Here is an 18,274-nt window from a genome sequence, read left to right as displayed (position 1 = left end):
CCCATGGGTGTGAGGATGGGGGTCCCGGGGGAGGATGTGAGTGCCGGGGCAGAGGTGGAGGTGCCAGGGGAGGGATGTGGGTGCTGAGGGAGGGCTGGGGGTGCTCGGGGCAGGGCTGAAGGTGCCAGGGAAGGGACGCGGGTACCGGGAAAGAGGGGAGCGGGCAGCGGGAGCAGGAGCGGAGCCGGGAGCCGAGCCCGGCCCCGCCGGCGGACGCGTGTTCCCCCCCCCGGGTCCGCCCCGGGGGCGGTGGCTCTGCCCCCCCCCCTTCCCCCTCGCGGCCGCTTAAAACCCCGCGGAGGCGGCGCCCGGCAGCGCAGAGCCCGGCACCGGGAGCGGTACCGGGAGCGGCAGGCGGGGAGGCGAGGTAGGGTGCAGGCAGGGCAGGGAGCAGGCAGCGTAAGGGACGGCAGGCAGCAGAGGGCAAGGGGGCTCGGGAGCGGGCAGGGCAGCGGTGCGGGCAGGGGCAGGCAGGGCTACAGGTGTGGGCAGGGACAAGCAGAGGTACAGGCAGGGCAGGGGTGCAGGCAGGCTGCAGGCAGCCCGAGGGGCTGCGGGCAGGGCAGGCACCGCAGGGTAGGGTGGCAGGCAGAGGTACAGGCAGCACGGCAGAGGTGTGCCGGCAGCAGCAGGGACCGGCGGGCAGCCGGGCAGGCAGCATGGCGAGGGACGCCGGCGTCCCCCAGCACCCCGTGGCCTCGTCCTCCCGCACCCTGGGGCAGCGGTGAACGCCGGCGGCCGGACCCCGCGACCCGGTGGGACCATGGAGGGCCCCGAGGGCGGTTACTCGGTGCAGGCCACCGCCGCCATCGCCGCCGCCATCACCTTCTTGGTGCTCTTCACCATCACGGGCAACGTGCTGGTCATCATGGCCGTGCTGAGCAGCCGCTCGCTGCGGGCGCCCCAGAATCTCTTCTTGGTGTCGTTGGCGGCTGCCGACATCTTGGTGGCCACCCTCATCATCCCCTTCTCCTTGGCCAACGAGCTCCTGGGCTACTGGTACTTTGAGAAGACGTGGTGCGAGATCTACCTGGCTTTGGACGTGCTCTTCTGCACCTCGTCCATTGTCCACCTCTGCGCCATCAGCCTGGACCGTTACTGGTCGGTCAGCCGCGCCATCGAGTACAACGCCAAGCGGACGCCGCGGCGCATCAAGTGCAGCATCTTCATCGTCTGGACCATTGCCGCTGTCATCTCCCTCCCGCCCTTGGTCTACAAGGGGGAGAAGAAGGCGGCGGCGGGGGGGCGGCCCCAGTGCAAGCTCAACGAGGAGGCCTGGTACGTCCTCTCCTCCAGCGTCGGCTCCTTCTTCGCCCCGTGTCTCATCATGATCCTCGTCTATCTGCGCATCTACCTGATTGCCAAACGCCGCCACCGCTCCCACCCCGCCAGCACCAAACCACCGGGATCAGTGCCGCCAAATGTCACCCCCACAGCCGGTGCGGAACCGCCGGGGACCTGCCCGCCGGCAGACAGGACCTCGCTGCTGAGCCCCGAGGAGCCCCCGACGTCCCCCAAGCCTGGGGCAGGGACGTCCCCGCAGCCCGGGGGACGCCCCAGGGACACCTTGGCCACTGGGACGGGGCGGGTGGTGCTGGCACATCGGCCGCCGGCGTTGAACCCTTGGAGGAGGAAGACTCAGATCAACCGGGAGAAACGTTTCACCTTCGTCTTGGCTGTGGTCATCGGTGTCTTCGTCCTCTGCTGGTTCCCCTTCTTCTTCCTCTACAGCCTGGGCGCGCTCTGTCCCCAGCGCTGCAAGGTCCCCAACAGCGTCTTCCAGTTCTTCTTCTGGATCGGTTACTGCAACAGCTCCCTCAATCCCGTCATCTACACCGTCTTCAACCAGGACTTCCGCAAGGCTTTCCGACGCCTCCTCTGCCGCCGCCGAGCCCCAACGCCCTGGTGAGGGGCTCCGGTGAGGGGCTCTGGCTACCCCCTTCCTTCCTCCTCCTCCTCCAGGCTCCGCTCGCTGCCTGGAGCATCCCTTGGGTTTGGGGCAGGGGAGGCTTCAAAGCCCCCCCCCAAAGAGACGATGCGTTCCCCCCCCCCCACCACTGGCGCCTGCCTGCCCGCTGCCTTCTCTCACTGCCAGATTTCCCATGGGGACCCCCAGAGACCTGGGGAGGGGGAGCAGGGGGGGAGCCACATGCCACCACGGTGCAACCCATGCCCCCAAGCCCAGTGGCATCCCAGCAGACCCCCCCCCCCCCAAAAGGCGGTGCCGCGGCCTTTTAACAATAAAAGATATTTTGTAATAAGAAAAAAATTCACTTTTTTCGGGGGGGGGACAGGGGACGGGGACGGGGTGTCATTGTCGTCCCCCCCACCCCATCCCTGGGGACCGCTGGGGACAAGAGCCACGGCCCGTGACAGCCGGCAGCACGGCCGGGAGGAATGCATGCTGGCGGAGCGGGAACATGATGTCTGGGAGGGGGCAGTTATTTATGGCAGCGCCCGGGAAGGAATAAATAATAATAATTAAAAAAAAAAAACAACCTAACCCCAAACAACCCCAAAGAATAAATCTCTGCAGCTGCCGGCCCTGAGGACATTCAACCCGATGGGGGACGGGGACAGAGCCCAATGTCGGGGGACTCCAGTGGGGTGGGGATTTGTGGGTGGCCGATATAGGGGATTCGCAAGGGTCTCATATAGGGTTGTGCTGCCCACCCAGGGTGAGGGTGACGTGTGTCAGGGGCCACGGGGGTGGGGTCGCGGGTTGTGACCCACGCTGGGGTGTTGTGACCCACGCTGGGGTGTTATAACCCACACCAGCATGACCCACACTGCCATATCATGACTGACACCATGGTATCATGACCCACACGGGTGTAACCATGGGTCACAGTGGAGCATCGTGACCCATGCTGGTGTATTGTGGTTCGTGATAGTGTATCGCAACCCACAGCAGCGTATCGTGACCCACACTGCTGTGTCATGACTCATGATGGCATGCTGTGACCCACACCAATGCATCATGATTCACACTGCTGTACCATGACTCACAGTGGTACACGGTGACCCATGCCGGCGTGTGGTGACCCTCACCGGGTTAACATGACCCACACTGAGGTATCATGACACACACCGGTCCATTGCAACCCAGACTAGTGCATCATGACTGATGATGGTGCATGATGACCCTCACCAGCATACGGTGCCCCACGCCAGTATACAGTGACCCACACCAGTGCATGATGATCCACACCAGTATATGGTGACCCCCATGCTGGGGGACACGGCCAGGGACAGCTCGCCTCTGCAGTGACGGAGCCAGCCCCATCTCCCTGCCCCACTTCAGGACTTCACCTCCATCCACCCCGAAACCGGCCGAACTTTTGGGAAGCCCTTTCCCAGCCCGGCTGCTCTCCTCCTCCCCAGTGAGCCCAGCACGGCTGGTGGCTGTTGGCCCATCCCGGCGCGCTGGGAGGATGCTCGGGGTGGGAGAGGTCGTGCGAACAGGGCCGGGGCCGCGGGGCTGCGCACGCCGAACCGCTGGACCCCCGCCAGCCCAGCCCCGGGCCGGCTGGACCCGGTCCCGGCCTCTGGCGCTGCATCCTGCTGCGGCAACCTCTGCCCCACGGCTGTACCCGCGCCGGCCGCTTGGCGCCCCACGTCATGGCGGGGGGCAGACGTGGGGCTGGGTATGGTCTTAATGGGATGTGGGATTCTGCAGGGCTGGGCATGGCCCTATGGAGCTGGGCATGGTTGTGTGGGGCTGGGTATGGGGCTGGGGGTCTGAGGATGGTCCCATGGGGCTGGGTATGGTCCTGTGGGGCTGGGCATTATCCTATGGGGCTGGGCATAGTCGTGTGGGACTGGGCATGGTCCCATGGGGATCTGAGCATCGTCCCGTGGGCTGGGCACGATCCTATGGGGCTGAGCATAGTTACGGGGGGCTGGATATGGTCCCATGGGGATGTTCATGGTCCCATGGGGATGTGGATGGCCCCGTGGGGCTGGGCATGGCCCTATGAGACCAGCCTGGCCCCAGCGGTTCCCGATCCCACCCCGTCCCCCCCCCAGCGCTGCCGGGTCTGACCCCCCACCAACCTTCCCCCCTTCCACTCCCCACTAATTCCCCCAAAACAGCCCACGGGTTGCCATGGCGATTCTTTAATTCCCCCCCCCCCCCCCCCCCGCCCTGTATATTGAGTGGAACCAGGTTTGCTGCAAAAAAAGGGCCATGGAAAATCAGGCAGGGTGAGCCTTTTTGCTGAAAAATAGGTTAAAATGGGTTTATTCCCCCTCCCACGGCACTCGGGGCAGCAGCTGACCCCTTGTGCTGCTGACCCACTGGCCCCTGCGTTATCGCTGCCAGATTAATTGCCATCCCCTCATTAACGCCGGGGAAGCAGCAGGAGAGGGAGGTTAGTTAAGCACAAATATTAATTGCTGACATCCTTCCTCAGGTGCCACTCTGGTTTTGAGCTGGGGAGGACTGCTCAGGACCCAAACTAGGATCAGTATGAAGATGCTGCCTTAAACTGGTGTGGGAAACCCTCACAGGGAGCTTGGATGACACTGTGAGCTGCAATGAGTTCTTGCCAGGGCTCAGCCTGCTTCTGCTGGGCTGCTCCAGGGCTTGCCCTTGGTGCGGGGCTTTTAATTAACACTGGTGAACTCTATGATGAAATCTCATAATTTGATAGGCATGCCAAAACCTCCGGCGCCTGGGATGATCCCTCCCGCAATCATTTATTTTATTTTTAGGGTTTTGACAAAATTTGGCCACTTTCGCTGGTGGACGAAGGTCAGGCGTGAAGCCGGCAGGGGGGAAATAATTTCTTTACAGGGGAAAAAATGTGCGTTCCCATTCAAATATTTAAAAATAAGGAGCTGGGAACGGCTGCGAAGCTTTTTATTTGTATTTGGTTTTAATGGCAGAGCAATAAAAGCTGGGGAAGGGAAGATATGGTAACCATAGCCACCACGGGGAGGGGGGGCCATGGCAGCCGATTTATGCTTAAAATATTTAAAAATTTAAAATGAAAAAGGGGTTGGGTTGCCTGAAATCTCCCCGTTTCAGTGATATTTTAAGGGGTCTCTGGGTGATGCGGCGTGAAGATGCTTTGCTGTTATCGGGGTCCCCAGACAGCGAGAAAAGGCCAGAAAAAAAAGTGAGAAAAAGACAGAAAAAGTACGAACAGGCCCATTTTCAGAGAAGATGGGCTCAGGGCAGGCAGGATCCGGCCAAAACACCAGCTCCCCCCATTTCTTGCCCCCTAAAAAGCCCCGCAAAGCCCACGGGTATCACAGCAGCCCTTCCACCGGGTCTCCCTCCTCCTCTTCCCTTCCAACAATTTTCTTCCCTTCCAACAATTTTTTTTTTCTTATGTTTTTCCTTTTTTCTTTTTTTCCCCCTTTTTTCTTGGTTTTTTTTCTTTTTTCTTGTCTTTTTTTTTTTTTTTTTCCCCTTATTATTTCCCCGCTAGAAGACGATTAAGGCATAAAAGCTCTCAGCTGCACTTAAAGGCAGATTTGCAGCACCAGCCCCCGAGGGGGGGGGGTGGGCAGTGGGATGAGAGCATCAGCCCCAGCAGGCAGGTGAAAAACGTTGCCTTTTTGGGGGTGTTTTCAGGCAGATTCAGCCCATTTGGGCTCTCCTCCCGCCCCTCTCCCAGTTCCCGGCTGTTTCCTGGAGGTTTTTGAGGTCTGGGGAGGTGGCCCTGGGGGTGACAGGGTTGGGGACTGGGGATGGGGGGGCTGATGGGTCTGGGAGTGGTGGGGACATGGGTTGGGGCTGATGTCCCCAGGGGTGTCGGGGTCCTGGAATGGGGCTGATGTCCCCAGGGGTGATGGGGATGGAGACCAGGGATGGGGCTGATGTCCCCAGGGGTGTCGGGGTCCTGGAATGGGGCTGATGTCCCCAGGGGTGATGGGGATGGAGACCAGGGATGGGGCTGATGTCCCCAGGGGTGTTGGGGACCTGGGATGGGGCTGGGAGTGTCCGTGGGGGTGACGGGGACGGGGCTGGGACCCCACGATGGGGCTGCATCCCTTGGGGTGATGCGGACCCGGGTGAGGAACGGGACCCCGTGTTGGGGTTGGGGCTGATGTCCCCAAGGGAGTCGGGGACCCGGGAAGGGGCTGGGACCCGCGGGTGGGGCTGGGGCTGATGTCCCTGGGGGTGTCGGGGATGGGGACCGAGGGGGGCCCATTTCCGCAGGGGGGACAAAGGTCCCCGGGGGGGGGGGGGGGGCCAGGCCGGGGGGGGTCCGGGCCGGTGCCGCCCCTCGGGGCCGGGCTCCTCCGGGGGCGGAGCGGCAGCGGCCGGGCCTGCGGCGGGTGAGAGCTGGGGGGGGGACGGGGACGGGAACACCAGCGGGCCTGGGGGGGTGGCGGGTGTTAGTTACCCCCCAGGCGCTATGGGGCGGAGGGGGGGGGGGAATGCTACCCCCCCCCAAGGCCTTATACAGCATGTGGGGCGTGTTATTTCCCCCCCCCCCATGTCCTATAGGGCGTGTTATTTCCCCCCCCCCCCATGTCCTATAGGGCGTGTTATTCCCCCCCCCCCAGGCCCCATAGGGTATGTTCCCCCCCCCCCCCAGGCCCTATAGGGTGTGTGGGGTGTGCTGTCCCCCCGCCAAGGCCCTATAGGGTGTGTGGGGTGTGTTATCCCCCTCGCAAAGCTCTGTAGGACAAGTGGGGCCCACGGGGGTGTCTTCTGCCAGCAGCCCCCTCTGAGTGACGGAAACCTTCCAAAATAACACTTTCTGCCTGTTTCTGTCTTCTTTTTTCCACGGCCCTCAAGCACCCCAGCACCTCTTCTCCCTCGGTTTGGGGACGTACCCCCACCCTGACCCCAGGCTGGGGGCTGCCACCGCTGTCCCCCCGCTCCGTGACAGCCTGTCCCAGAGGTATGTGACTCCCTGGGGATGAGGACAGGCACCGAGGGGATGCTCTGAGCCCCAAACGAGGGGGGGTGACCCCATTCCCCCCCCATGCCCCACGAACACCCCCTGGTAAATCCAGTCCCAGCTTCATGCTGGGGGGGTTTCCAAGTGGGTCCCAGACCTTGCTGGGGTTTCCTTCCCTCCAACCTTGCTCTTCGTTACCCCCCCAGCCACATTTTAAAACCAAATTGTTTCTGTTTTCCTCTCTCCTCTCTTTTTTGGGGGGAATAAAATTCCTTAAAACTCTACTCCAAAACAGAGGGAGGGGGTAGATGTGATTTAAAAGCCCCCAATACCTTGCTGGGGGGGGGGTCTTTCTCATACAAGCATCCCCTCTCCCAGCACTGGTGGGCAACACCGAGTGCCCCCAGCCTGATTTGGGGGGGGGGACGGGACTGATGCTGGCCTGGGGTTGGGATCTTGGCGTTTTGGGGCAGGCTGCATGGGCGCTGCGGGTTTTTTGGGTACAGATTGGCATCTCCTTGCCGGGGGGAGGAGGGTGTGGGAGGGAAAAGTCAATTGTAGCAGCACCGAAGCTCGAGTACGAAGAATAAATTCTTTTCCCGAGGGCTTTTGGCGCATTGGTTGCTGCGTTGGTTTTTTTTTTTTTCCCCCTCTCTTTTTGTGCTATAAAACATCCATTTCCCCGCCAAGGAGCAGATCCCTTCCCTTCCCTTCCCTGCAAAGGCCTGAAGTGGTGAGAGGGGCTCGGCACCTTCCCACCCTCCAGCACCCTGCAGGTCCCATCCTGCGTCGTCCCGTTGCCCCATGGCTCTGGTTATGGTGGTGGAAGGGTCTCCCGCTCCTGCTGGCCTTGGTCACTGCAGACAGGATGGGGATGAGGGATCTGGGGTCTCCCTGTGTGCCCCCCCACCTCTCACTGATCCCCTCTTGCCATATCTCCCCAGCTGAGCTCCGTGGGCTGGTGCCAGACACGTCTCCGAGGGCTCATCCCTGCGCAGAACCCTCTGCCCGAGCCCCCCCCCCCGGGGTGCTAATCCCACCGGATCCTCCGGTGACGGAGAAAAGTAGGTGACTCCTCAGCTGGGGAGGAGGGCAGCGAGCCCTTGGTGGGGGGGAACCAGCTTGAGTCTCCCCTTTGTGGTTGGCCCTTCGATCCCAGATAAATTTGCTTTATTTCTCCCCAGTAAGCCCAGTAACAGGACTTCTTCCCGCAATGCAAGTGGGTTTGGGGGAGAATTCACCAATATTTGGTATTCCCAGGGTAAGCAGGGTTTGTGTCCTCCCTCCCTCCCCCGTCTTTCTTTTCCCTCCTCAGATGAAAACCTGGGTCTGCGATTCGGGGCAGAAACTGGAAATTTTCATCCCTTTTCTGGGCAAATACCGTCCGTTCTCAGGGCATTGCTGCCAGTCCTGCACCCCAAAGAGCTGGGTAAGAGTGTGGCTCTGGAAGCTCTGGGCTTCCTAGAGCTGGCTGGGAAGAGGGTTTGGGGTCCCAGGATGCTGGTGAAGAGGACAAGCCCCATCCGAAGGGTCTCGTGTGCCCGGGGGAGAGGGCGGGGGGCTGGAGTGGGGCAGGTGCAACCAAAACCTCCCCACTTCTCCGAGCTGTCCTCCTTCAAAGGCAGACCCGCTGCTGCCGTAAGAGCTGACCCCGCTTTCTCCTTCCAGGATGGCTTCTACCACAAGCAGCTCTCCTCTCTTGGCTTCCGCGACGCCATCCGGGTGACGGAGGAGGACACACGGTGAGGATGGGACAAGCTCTGTGCCGGGGAACACTGGGCAAACCGCTTTTTTCCCCAGGTTTTGTCCAAATCCCCGTGGAAATCCCTTGACCTCCTGCACAGGAGTGTGGGGATGCCTCTCCATCAACCTTGCTCCCTAATTAGTCCAAAAAGGAGTTACGTTAATTATATTTTGAAAGGCTGAAAGCTGCATCTCCAAGTGCAGAGCGTTAATAACAGCAGAGGGGAGAGGGCTTGGTCTGTTCCTCTGGCTACTGTCACACTCGGGCTGGGAGGAAAAGTCAGCCACAGAGTCGAGGATTTGGGGTTGTTTCTTTTTTTAAACAAAACTTGGTATCTTGATGCTGTTGGGAAGAAGTTGGCGGGGGGGGCTGGGGGTGTTTTCGTTCTCCTCTCTGGCTCCGGCACAAGGACAAGCTCACGCACGCAGCACTTGGAGCAAGCCTGGCTCCCGGCCCCTGGGGAGAGGCGAAATGGCCTCTTCCCCAACCCCTCCTGCTCTTCCTCCTCCCCATGGGCCGTAACTCCAGACCTCCAGCTGGTGTCAACCAGCCTTTTCCACCGGCCCAGGAGCTGACGTGGAGCCCAGGAGCCGTTTCCTTGCCAAATGCTTGATATTTTTTGTTCCGGAGGTGCTGGACTCCTTCGGTTCCTCTCCCCTTTCAGAGCAGTCCCCGGTGGCTTAGCAATTTTGTGCTGTATTTTTCCAAATCGGGTCATTATATTCCATTCAGCTTGAAATATCCCAGCTCCAGCTTTCAAACTCTTTGAATAATTCATCTCCGCTCGCAGCGACTCAGGAGTTGCGGGATGGCTAAAAAGAGCCCAGTGATGGGTGGCTGAGATCACGAGCGGAAAGACGAAGGTCTGAAGTTCCTGTGTCCCTCTCCGGCCACCTGCAGCCCTTTCGCTGAGTTGCCGCACGCTCTGCGATATTTAAAACCTCACTTAGGTCCCTTTCAGATGCTGCCTAGCTCTGATTTGGGGGCAGATTTGGAAAAGTCCCTGATTTGGGACCTCTGCAGCATCCCCTGCATGTTTCTAGCAATTGCAGGTTTCCTTCCTGCGCGAGGAGCGATGCTGTGAGGACTTGGGTAGCCAGGAGCGTCACTCTGCTGGTGCCTCCATTTTCCTAGCTGTAAAATGGGGAGAAAAATCTCAGATTCTTGCAAACAGCCAGCTTGAGGGAGGCTGAGCACCCTGCAAAAGCCTCTAACCACCGGGACGTCACTGTCTGCCTCCCTGCCCAGGTACCGGGGCTGGCTGGTCCGACGGATCTGTGGTTTCCTTGCTGTCTGGAACTGGAAAGTTCCTGCTGACACCCCTGGAGACCTCCTGGCAAGGATCTGCCACAGTAGGAGGTAGGTGGGAGCAGCCGGAGGGGCCCTCCGGGGTCACCTTCACCCCTCGCAGGACCTGGGTCCTGCAGCATCGTCCCCTCATCCTGCGGGATTCCATGCGGTTGCCGAAGCGAGGGATGTGCTCGTCTGCTCCTGGCGGCAAGAAATGCGCCGGTTCCTCTTCGCTACTGCACCCCTCCCACAAGTTCACCCCGAGGAAGGGGCTTTGCAGTTGCTCTCCCCAGGCTCAGCACTCCCCAAAAGGAGCCCATACCCCAGTTCGGCGGGGAACCGGCTCTCCTGTCTCTGGGCTCTGCCCTAGGATGCCGCCGAGGCTCTCCTGGTTTCACCCTGTCCTGAGCACGTGGCGTCTGGGGTGACATGGCCTTGTCAGGCAACTGTCACCTAACTGGTTGTCATCACTAATTACACAGCAGGAGGCTGGCAGCCAGTACATTGTAATTACTGTAATGCAGAATGCTTTTTAACCCCTCGATCTGCCTTGTGCTTCCCACACCCTTTTCATCCCCTTCACAGGGTACGGGATGTTGCTACTGGCTGGTCCCGTGGCTCGAGAGGGGATGGTGAATCCCACCAGCGGTGGAAGGAGAAAATAATCAAGATTCTGGCTGAAATCCAGGCCCCGCTCTCCCTTCTCATGCTGAGGTCTGCGCTTCCTCTCCAGGGAAGGTTGTGAGTGCGGATCCCCCTTCACGGGCATCTCCCCCCGCCTCCTGGGGGGATCCCAGTTCCTGGTTGGGGCATTCCTGGTCCCTCTCCTCCACTCCAGGTCTCTCACGCTCTTAATTTGTGCATTAAGCCCCTTCAAATGGGCTTTGAGCGGTGGCTCTGTGCCTCGTGCCTGCAAGCCATCCTTTGGGGGATATGCTGGGATCCTTTGGGGGATGCACATGGATCCTTTGGGGGATGTGTGTGCAGAGAGCCCAAGGTGACGCTGGCAGGGCAGGCAGCCCCTGGGGTCCCATGCAGCTCCCTGGGGATATTTCCCCCAATTCCTTCCGGGGAACTGGAATCTGACACCAGAGTGGAGAAGGGAGGGAGGAAAAAAAACCAAAACCACTGGGAAGATGGGAGTCAAAGCAAAGCAAAAGGGAACTTTTCCTTTCTCTCTCTCTCTCTCCCCTCTTCTCTTTTTTTTTTTTTTTTTTTTTTTCCTCCTGTCATTGAGAAATTGGCAATTAGAGGTTGCATTGTAGCCTAATTGCTTGTCTGATTGAGCTGTAATAAAAGAACCCTCTGAGCAGCCTGAAGTATTTAAAGGGAAGAAATTACCCAGGGGATAAAAGCGTTCGGATCCTTCCTGTAAACAGCATGCGGGAGGACGGGGAGATGGAGGGGTAATTGACTTCAGCTTTTGTTGCTGGGGGGAGAAGGAGGTGGTCTTGTCACATCCAGCCTTTAATGTTTTAACTTAATTTATAATAAAGCTCTTTATTTGCTTTGCGGGCGCTGAGAAGTGAGATTTCGAGTCAAGCTGTCTCACGCAGCCCCCTTTGCTGTTCAGGTGGGGAAACTGAGGCAGGGAAGGGTGGCCTGGATGAGGTCTGTGGGGGGGTTGGGGGCAGCCACGGTCCCCTGAGGTTGCTCACTTGCTTGTTTTCTTGCAGGCTGTGTAACTGGGCTCTGCTCAAGCTCCTGAATCACCTCTTCCTCAACGTGCAGCTCCACCAAGGGCAGCTGGAGATGGTGCTGAGGGCCGCCAGGACGGTAGGGAGCCCAGCGAGTTGCTCTCAGCCCCGCGCCTTGCTGCCGGCACACCGGGCGCTGAGCCCTGGCCGTATTCCTTGCAGTCCGGCATGCCGCTGGTTTTCCTCTCGATGCACAAATCCCAGCTGGATGGGCTGCTCCTGTCCTTCGTCCTCTTCTCCCAGGGGCTGGGGGTGCCCAGGGTGACGGTGGGCAGCCAGGTCTGCAGCCCTCGCCTCCGGTAAGGCACAGCAGACACCTGCTCGAGCCCGGCAAGCGGCCAGGTCTTTGGATAGGGAGGAGGGAATTGCACTTGCAAAGCCGAGGTGGGGAATGGGGGGGACGTGGCCCCATGCAAGGTGGGCGCCCGTGGTGTCCTCTTTCCCCTGCAGAGCCGTACTCGGCCGCCTGGGAGGGATTTTCCTGCCTTCGAGGACAGGGCAGACGCCGAGCGACCAGGATGAAGGGCTCCGGGGGGCTGTCCTGGCTGCGGTAGGTCCAGTCCTGGCTTTTCCGGGGTGCTGAGAGTGATGAAACATCCCCCCGAGCTTCAAAAGTGCTCAGTGAAGGCGTGTAGGGATGTCTCAACTACGGGCTGGCTGAGGCTTTTGGCCGTCCGATGGATGCGGGCAGCTCCCCTGCGTCCCCGTGGTGCCGCCGGTACCCCCCAGCCTCACCCCGTCTTCCCCACCAGTACGTCGAGGAGGTGCTGAGGAGCCAACAGCCCCTGCTCATCTTCCTGGAAGAGCCCCCCGTCGCCCTGTGCCTCTCTGCCCCTGCCCGCGAGTGGCTGGCCCTGGTGTACCGAGCCGTGCGGAACGGTGCCATCCCCGACGTCCTCCTGGTCCCCATGGGCATCTCCTACGACGTGGTCCCTGGCGGTTTGCACCGGGAAGGAGCGGTGAGAGGTCTTGCCAGTGTGGGCGCAGCACCCAAATCGCCGGCTGCATCCCTGGGGAGCGGTGCCCGCCTCCGTCACCCCGTTAACGCTTTGGTTCCCTCTCCTCCCAGCATGGTGCTCGGCCCTTCGGCCTCGGCGCTTGCCTCTGGGCAGCGTGCTGGGCCGTACACCGAAACCTCGGCTGCGTCCGGGTGGACTTCGCCCAGCCCTTCTCCTTACAGGTACAGCAGGGGGGTTTCCAGCTCCTGCCTGGATCCATCCCGGCCCTGGAGGGTTTATTGCTGTGATGTTGGCGGCTGCGCAAGCCTCTGCGGGTTGGACGGAGGGGTTTGGGGTGGCTAGGGGGATCCGGTGTTCTCCAGGGGATCTGGCGAACCCATCTCTAGGGGAATTTGGGGGCTTGCTGGGGCCCTGGGGACCCAAGGGATCAAGTCGGCTTGTTGGTGCTGAGGGCTGGCGAGCACCGACAGGCTTGTTTATCCTCGTTCCCAGGAGTTTGTGGCCAAAAACCTCGTCAGGCAGAGCTGCACGGGGAAGCCGCTGGAGGAGCTACTGCTGCCCACCATCCTCGGCGTGTGGTAAGCAGGAGCCTTGGGGCAGCATCTCACCTCCAACGTCTGCTCCCAGCCCCGCTTTCTCACCCCTCTCGCCCCATTTTTTCCAGCCCCAGCCAGTTGGATGGCAAGAAGGCAGGGATTTGGGGTCCTGGCCCTGCAACGGTCGCCAGCTTGGAGGCAGACGAGGAAATGTTGGTGACCAAGCTGGGCCTGCACTCCCTGAGCGGTGAGGGATCTGTTGTGGCAGGCGGGAGTCCGTCCTCCAGCCATCTGCGGGTCCGTGCAGGGCTGCGGGTCAGCCGCACTTGCCCGGTCCTGCCGAGGTCACCCCTTGTGACGGCATCTCCCCGCTCCCACTGGCACGAAGGCGGCTGTGCCGTTACCGGTTATTTCGGTGTGCTGTGGTGATGCAGCCGGTGGGATGATGGCTGCCTGGCAGTGCATGTTCCCAGACTGGAAATGGAGAGCGTAAACAACGGGGAGCTGGCAAAGCACCGCAGCATCCGTTGGGTGACATCCCAAGGGATGTCACCACCGCTGCCTTCTCTTCCCCTTGGGCTCGGGGTGGGGGGCTAATCTCCCGGCAGCTAACAAGCCCCTCTCCCTCCCTTGCAGACAGCGTTGCCTGCTCTGCCGTCATGGCTGTGGGAATCACGTCCGCGCTGCTGCTGCACAAGCACCGGGAGGTGAGAGACAAGGAGGTGTCCGGGTTTCTCATCTTTTGGAGCAAGGTTTCTGGAGCACCCCCCCCCCCTGCCATGCAGAGGGGGGGCAGCTTCTCCTCCTCTTCCTCCAGGGCGTCTTCCTCTCCCGGCTGATGCTGGACTTCGCCTGGCTGCTGGAGGAGATCCTGCTGCGCCAGCGCGATGTGGGCTTCTCGGGGCAGCTCCGTGCCCTGGTGCAGCACAGCCTCGTCCTGCTCAGAGCCCGTCTCACCCTCTACCACCTCTCCCCCATCGGAGATGTCCTGGTGGTCCCCGAGGTCTCGGCGGAGGCCCTGAGGGAGCTGGGCCACCACAGCGCTGCCATCCTGCCAGTCTTCGCCAGCGAGGCGGTGGGAGGTGCGGAGGAAGGTTTGGGGGATCAGCGACACCGGGGATCAGTGACGCTGAGGGAATCGGTGACACGGCTATCCCGGCAGCCTGCGCCATCCGTGCCTTGCTGGTGGAGATGCTGCCCTTCCTGGGGGCAACCGACAGACCCTCCGGCATCGTGCTCAGCCAGGACGAGCTCCACCGCAAGACCCTGGAGCTGCTCCAGCTGCTGCCCCCAAACCTGCTGGGGCTCCAGGTAGGGGCTGGCGGCGTGGGGTGGCACTGCCATCGCGTGGAAGTGGCCCGTCACCGCTGCCTGCGTGGCTGCGGGGAGTCCGGCTGCCGGCCAGCCCCTTTCCTCCTCTCCCCCAGCCCTGCCAGCCCCTCGACTGCCGGAGCCGGGACATCGTGGACAAGCTCCTCCTGTGTGGGCTGCTGGAGGCTGAAGAGGTGGGTGGGTGGCCCCCGCCCCGGGACCCCCTCCCCGCGCTGGGGATGGGGGGCTCAGCCCTTACTGCATCCTCCGGTCCTGGCCGGGAAGGCGATGAGGGAGCGGGGTCCCTGGGGGGGGGGCGGGATGCCGGTGGGGTGGCGTTAATGTGGTGCGGCGGCCGGCTTGTCCCCGCAGCCGGAGAGCGAGCGCTGGGTCTGCGACTTGGCCCCACGGCCCTTCTGCAAGGGACAGCCCTGGGCCGGGATGGACTTCACCGACAGCGACAGCGACGGCGAGGACAAGGTCCCCAAGCGCTGCTTCAAGGTACTTGGGGTGTCCCCCGATGCGCCCCGACTGCCTCCGCGGCAGGGTGAGGATGGTCTCGCCAAACTCCGGCTTCCCCCGCCTCCAGCTCAGCGAGCCCCAGGGCTCGCCCGGCTTTCTCCTCTTCCTCTGCCGGCTCCTGAGCCCCGTGCTGAGGACCTACGCCGGAGCCGTGGCTTTTCTGGACCGACCCAGCTGGCCCCAGCCCGGTAGGACCCCCCCGGGGTGGGCAACCGCTTTTCCAACCACACTAGCCCCCCTTGGCTTGGCTTTTTGGGAAACTGAGGCACAGCCAAAGGTCCCTTGCCGTCCTGGCTCTGCAGTGAGACCGGAGAGGGGCTGTGCCCCGCCTGGGAGCTGGGGACGGTGGGATTTGACCCCCACCTTCTCTCCCCCAACCCTAGAGGCAGCCTACGTGGAGGCACTGCTGCAATTCCTGGCCAAGGAGGACAGTTTTGGTGAGTCGGGGTGGGGGACAAACGGGGCGTCCTTCCTGCTTTGGGGTCAGCATCCCCCCCGCCAAAGCCAGGCTATGGCTGCCCGCAGGGTGGGATGCGGGTGCTCCCTCGGGGATTTCTCTCCCTCCAGAGTACCCGAACAGGAGTCTGGCCCTCAGCTCTCTGCAGACCTTCAAGGAGTTGGGGGTAAGCATGGCCAGGCTCTGCCAGCGCCCCCCCCCCCCCCCCCCCCCCCGACCTCGAGCTTGCCCCCTGCCAGTGACGCTCCTCTCCCTCCCTAGGTGCTGGAGGAGGTGCGGAGCCCTGCCGGACCCCTGCTCCACCTCGCCCAGCCTTTCCACTCCAGCGTGAGCCGGGGAAAGCTGGAAGCCTTCATCCAGCAGTTCACCCAGCCATAGCCGCCGGCGCGGCCGCCGCTGTGCCAATAAACCTGGAAGCAGGTACCCGACCCCGCTCGTGGATTTATTGAATGCCACTCATGGATTTATTGAATGCCGCAGAGGGAGGGGGGCAAGGCAGCTGACTCGGGGCGAGATTTGGTGTCTGTCTCCCTCTTCACACCACCTTGTTGCAGATGGTGCCCAGCTCCTCGATCTCGCACTGCACCTCGTCTCCTCTCTGTGAGGGGCAGGGAGATGCTGGCAGCCCCCCGCTCGCCTTGTCCCCGGCAAGGGGGTTCCCTTATGTCCCCGTTTTGCCACCCCAGCCCTATTTTGAGCCCCCCACCCCTCTTCCCCTCACCTTAAGAAACACGGGTGGCTTCTGAAAAGCCCCCACACCAGGAGGGGTTCCCGTCAGCAAGATATCCCCGGGGACCAGCGTGACGAACCTGGGGCGGGGGACGGAGGGGACAGAAGCCGTCAGCCGTGGCCCCCGCCTTCCTCTGGTGCCGCCGGCCCCCCCGCTCCGTGCCTACCGGGAGACCCAGGCGATGAGTTTGGGGAGGCGGAAGATGAGCTGGCTGGTGCTGCTGTTCTGCATCAGCTGCCCGTTGACGCTGCAGCGGATGCTCAGGTTGTGGACGTCTGTGCGGACGGAGGGGACGCGTCACACTGAGGTGGGGGGTAGGGGACGGCGCTGTAGGACCCCTGCCACTGTGAACACCCCCTCTTAGGAAAAACACAGATGCTTTGGGGCAAACTCGGCACCCGCCGCCTCCTGTGTTAGCCAGGAAGGAGCCTCCAGCCTGTCCCTGTCCTGTCCTCACCTGCCACCGCCTCCTTGGTGACAAGGGCCGGCCCCAGGGGACAGAAGGTGTCGAAGGTTTTCCCCAGCAGCCACTGCCTCCCGTTCCTCATCTGCCAGTCCCGGGCACTGACGTCATTGGCCACCGTGAAGCCCACAACGTGGTCCAGGGCCGATGACTCCTGGGGTGGGGTGTGGTGGGCTGACAACTGGGGTGGGGGGACACGCACAGACCCCACCGAACCGAGGAGGGGGACGGGGCGGGGGTTACCTCGATGTGCCGCCCCTTCTTCCCGATGACGGCGGCCAGCTCTACCTCCCAGTCCACCTCCTGGGGGGAGAGAAAATGGGCTGCTGGGGGGGCTCGGAGGGACCGTACCCCATGGAGGGGGGGAGACGGTGGCAGGGTGGGGGTCCGCGGGGTGCTCACGCTGCTCTCCTCTGGGTGCACGATGTCATCGAAGGGTCCGATGATGGTGCTGGGGAACTTGTTGAAGATGATGGGCTCCTTGGGGATCTTGACGTTCTGCTCCAGGCAGTGGTCGCGGTAGTTGAGCCCCACGCAGATCACCTTCTCCGGGTCCCCGACGGGCGCCAGGAGCCGCACTGTCTCCCTCGGCAGCCGGTGCTGGCCAGATTCCAGCGCCCTGCGGGGCCGATGTGTCTCAACACCGGGGCCAGATCCGGCGGCGGTGAGGGTGATGCTGGCGGGCACGAGGGGCACCCACCTTTGGGCGGCAGCCAGCCCGCTCTGGCCGCTCTCCAGGAAGGCACGCATGGAGCGGGGCAGCGCCGGCTCTGCCGCACTCAGGTCCACCACGTTCCCCCCGGCTGCCTCCTCCAGCCCCAGCCGGGGCTCGGCCCCCCCAGCCCCCCGGAACCGCAGCAGCCGCATGGCCCCCAGCAGGCGCATCTGTCACCTGTGGGCATTGGGGACCAGATCCTCAGGATCCTGCCTGGAGTAGATCCCAGCACCAGCCGGGACTCCCACCCTGGGGTGCTGGGGACCCCCTTGGGCTGGGGCTGGATCCCTGCAGTGGGGCGAGGAGAGGCTGCATCCTGCAGAGGCCCTCGGGGAGAGGGGGAAGGGACAGATCCTGGTGCAGGAGGGGAGATCCCGGCACTAGGGGCCCGGGTGGAGGCAGAGTAGATTCCGGGTGGGGCAGATCCCAGCATAGGACAGATTGGGAGGGTGGGATCCCTGCAGGGCGGAGGGGGCAGATCCCAGCACAGAGCAGATCCCCAGTATGGCAGCACAAACACACACACCCCCCGGGCAGGGAATGGATCCCAGCATGGCACAGATCCAGGGGAGAGGTGGGAGCAGATCACCTGCTCCCACACAGCCCGGACCCTGGGGGAATCCCTGTGATCCTGCACTGCCCCGATCCCAGGGATCCCCCTGATCCTGCACAAACCCAGTCCTGGGGGATCCCTCCCCTCCTCTGATCCCACACAGCCCCAACCCTGGGGGATCCCCCCCCCATCCCACACAGTCCTGATCCCGGGGATCCCCCCGATCCCAAGGGATCCCCACTCCGATCCCACACAGTCCTGATCCCGGGGATCCCCCCGATCCCAAGGGATCCCCACTCCGATCCCACACAGTCCTGATCCCGGGGATCCCCCCGATCCCGCTCAGCCCCAGACCCGGGGGACCCACAGGGGATTCCCCGATCCCGGGGGGGGGGCACAGGGGGATCCCGCTGCCACCTACGTCACGTGCCGCC

The 18,274-nt window shown here is 62.3% G+C and overlaps 3 protein-coding genes across 3 annotated transcripts; 2 read left to right on the top strand and 1 right to left on the bottom strand.

Moving 5' to 3' along the window:
* The first annotated feature begins 534 nt into the window (after positions 1-534).
* Positions 535-2,251, top strand: ADRA2B (adrenoceptor alpha 2B). Its single transcript, XM_030034772.2, has one exon. It carries the CDS (start codon positions 764-766, stop codon positions 1,907-1,909), a length of 1,146 nt encoding a protein of 381 aa, XP_029890632.1. The 5' UTR covers positions 535-763; the 3' UTR covers positions 1,910-2,251.
* Positions 2,252-6,787: 4,536 nt separating this feature from the next.
* GPAT2 (glycerol-3-phosphate acyltransferase 2, mitochondrial) lies at positions 6,788-15,829 on the top strand. The gene is made up of 22 exons (XM_030034738.1): positions 6,788-6,863; positions 7,808-7,927; positions 8,179-8,292; positions 8,532-8,605; positions 9,856-9,966; positions 10,483-10,611; positions 11,574-11,673; positions 11,757-11,893; positions 12,045-12,144; positions 12,347-12,553; positions 12,664-12,774; positions 13,046-13,131; positions 13,218-13,336; positions 13,726-13,796; positions 13,907-14,171; positions 14,252-14,400; positions 14,517-14,594; positions 14,773-14,901; positions 14,990-15,110; positions 15,306-15,359; positions 15,490-15,545; positions 15,641-15,829. The coding sequence occupies exons 3-22, from the start codon at positions 8,179-8,181 to the stop codon at positions 15,755-15,757; spliced, it is 2,328 nt and encodes a 775-aa protein (XP_029890598.1). The 5' UTR covers positions 6,788-6,863; positions 7,808-7,927; the 3' UTR covers positions 15,758-15,829.
* Positions 15,817-18,078, bottom strand: LOC115349914 (fumarylacetoacetate hydrolase domain-containing protein 2-like). Its single transcript, XM_030034788.2, has 7 exons — positions 17,273-18,078; positions 16,975-17,191; positions 16,816-16,875; positions 16,567-16,726; positions 16,276-16,384; positions 16,101-16,188; positions 15,817-15,977 (listed from the first exon to the last, which is right to left on the bottom strand). Exons 1-7 carry the CDS (start codon positions 17,455-17,457, stop codon positions 15,915-15,917), a joined length of 882 nt encoding a protein of 293 aa, XP_029890648.1. The 5' UTR covers positions 17,458-18,078; the 3' UTR covers positions 15,817-15,914.
* Positions 18,079-18,274: the final 196 nt, after the last annotated feature.

Source organism: Aquila chrysaetos, chromosome 13 (assembly GCF_900496995.4).
Source record: "Aquila chrysaetos chrysaetos chromosome 13, bAquChr1.4, whole genome shotgun sequence".
Classification (NCBI taxonomy): Eukaryota; Metazoa; Chordata; class Aves; order Accipitriformes; family Accipitridae; genus Aquila; species Aquila chrysaetos.
This window is presented reverse-complemented; position numbering and strand designations above follow the sequence as displayed.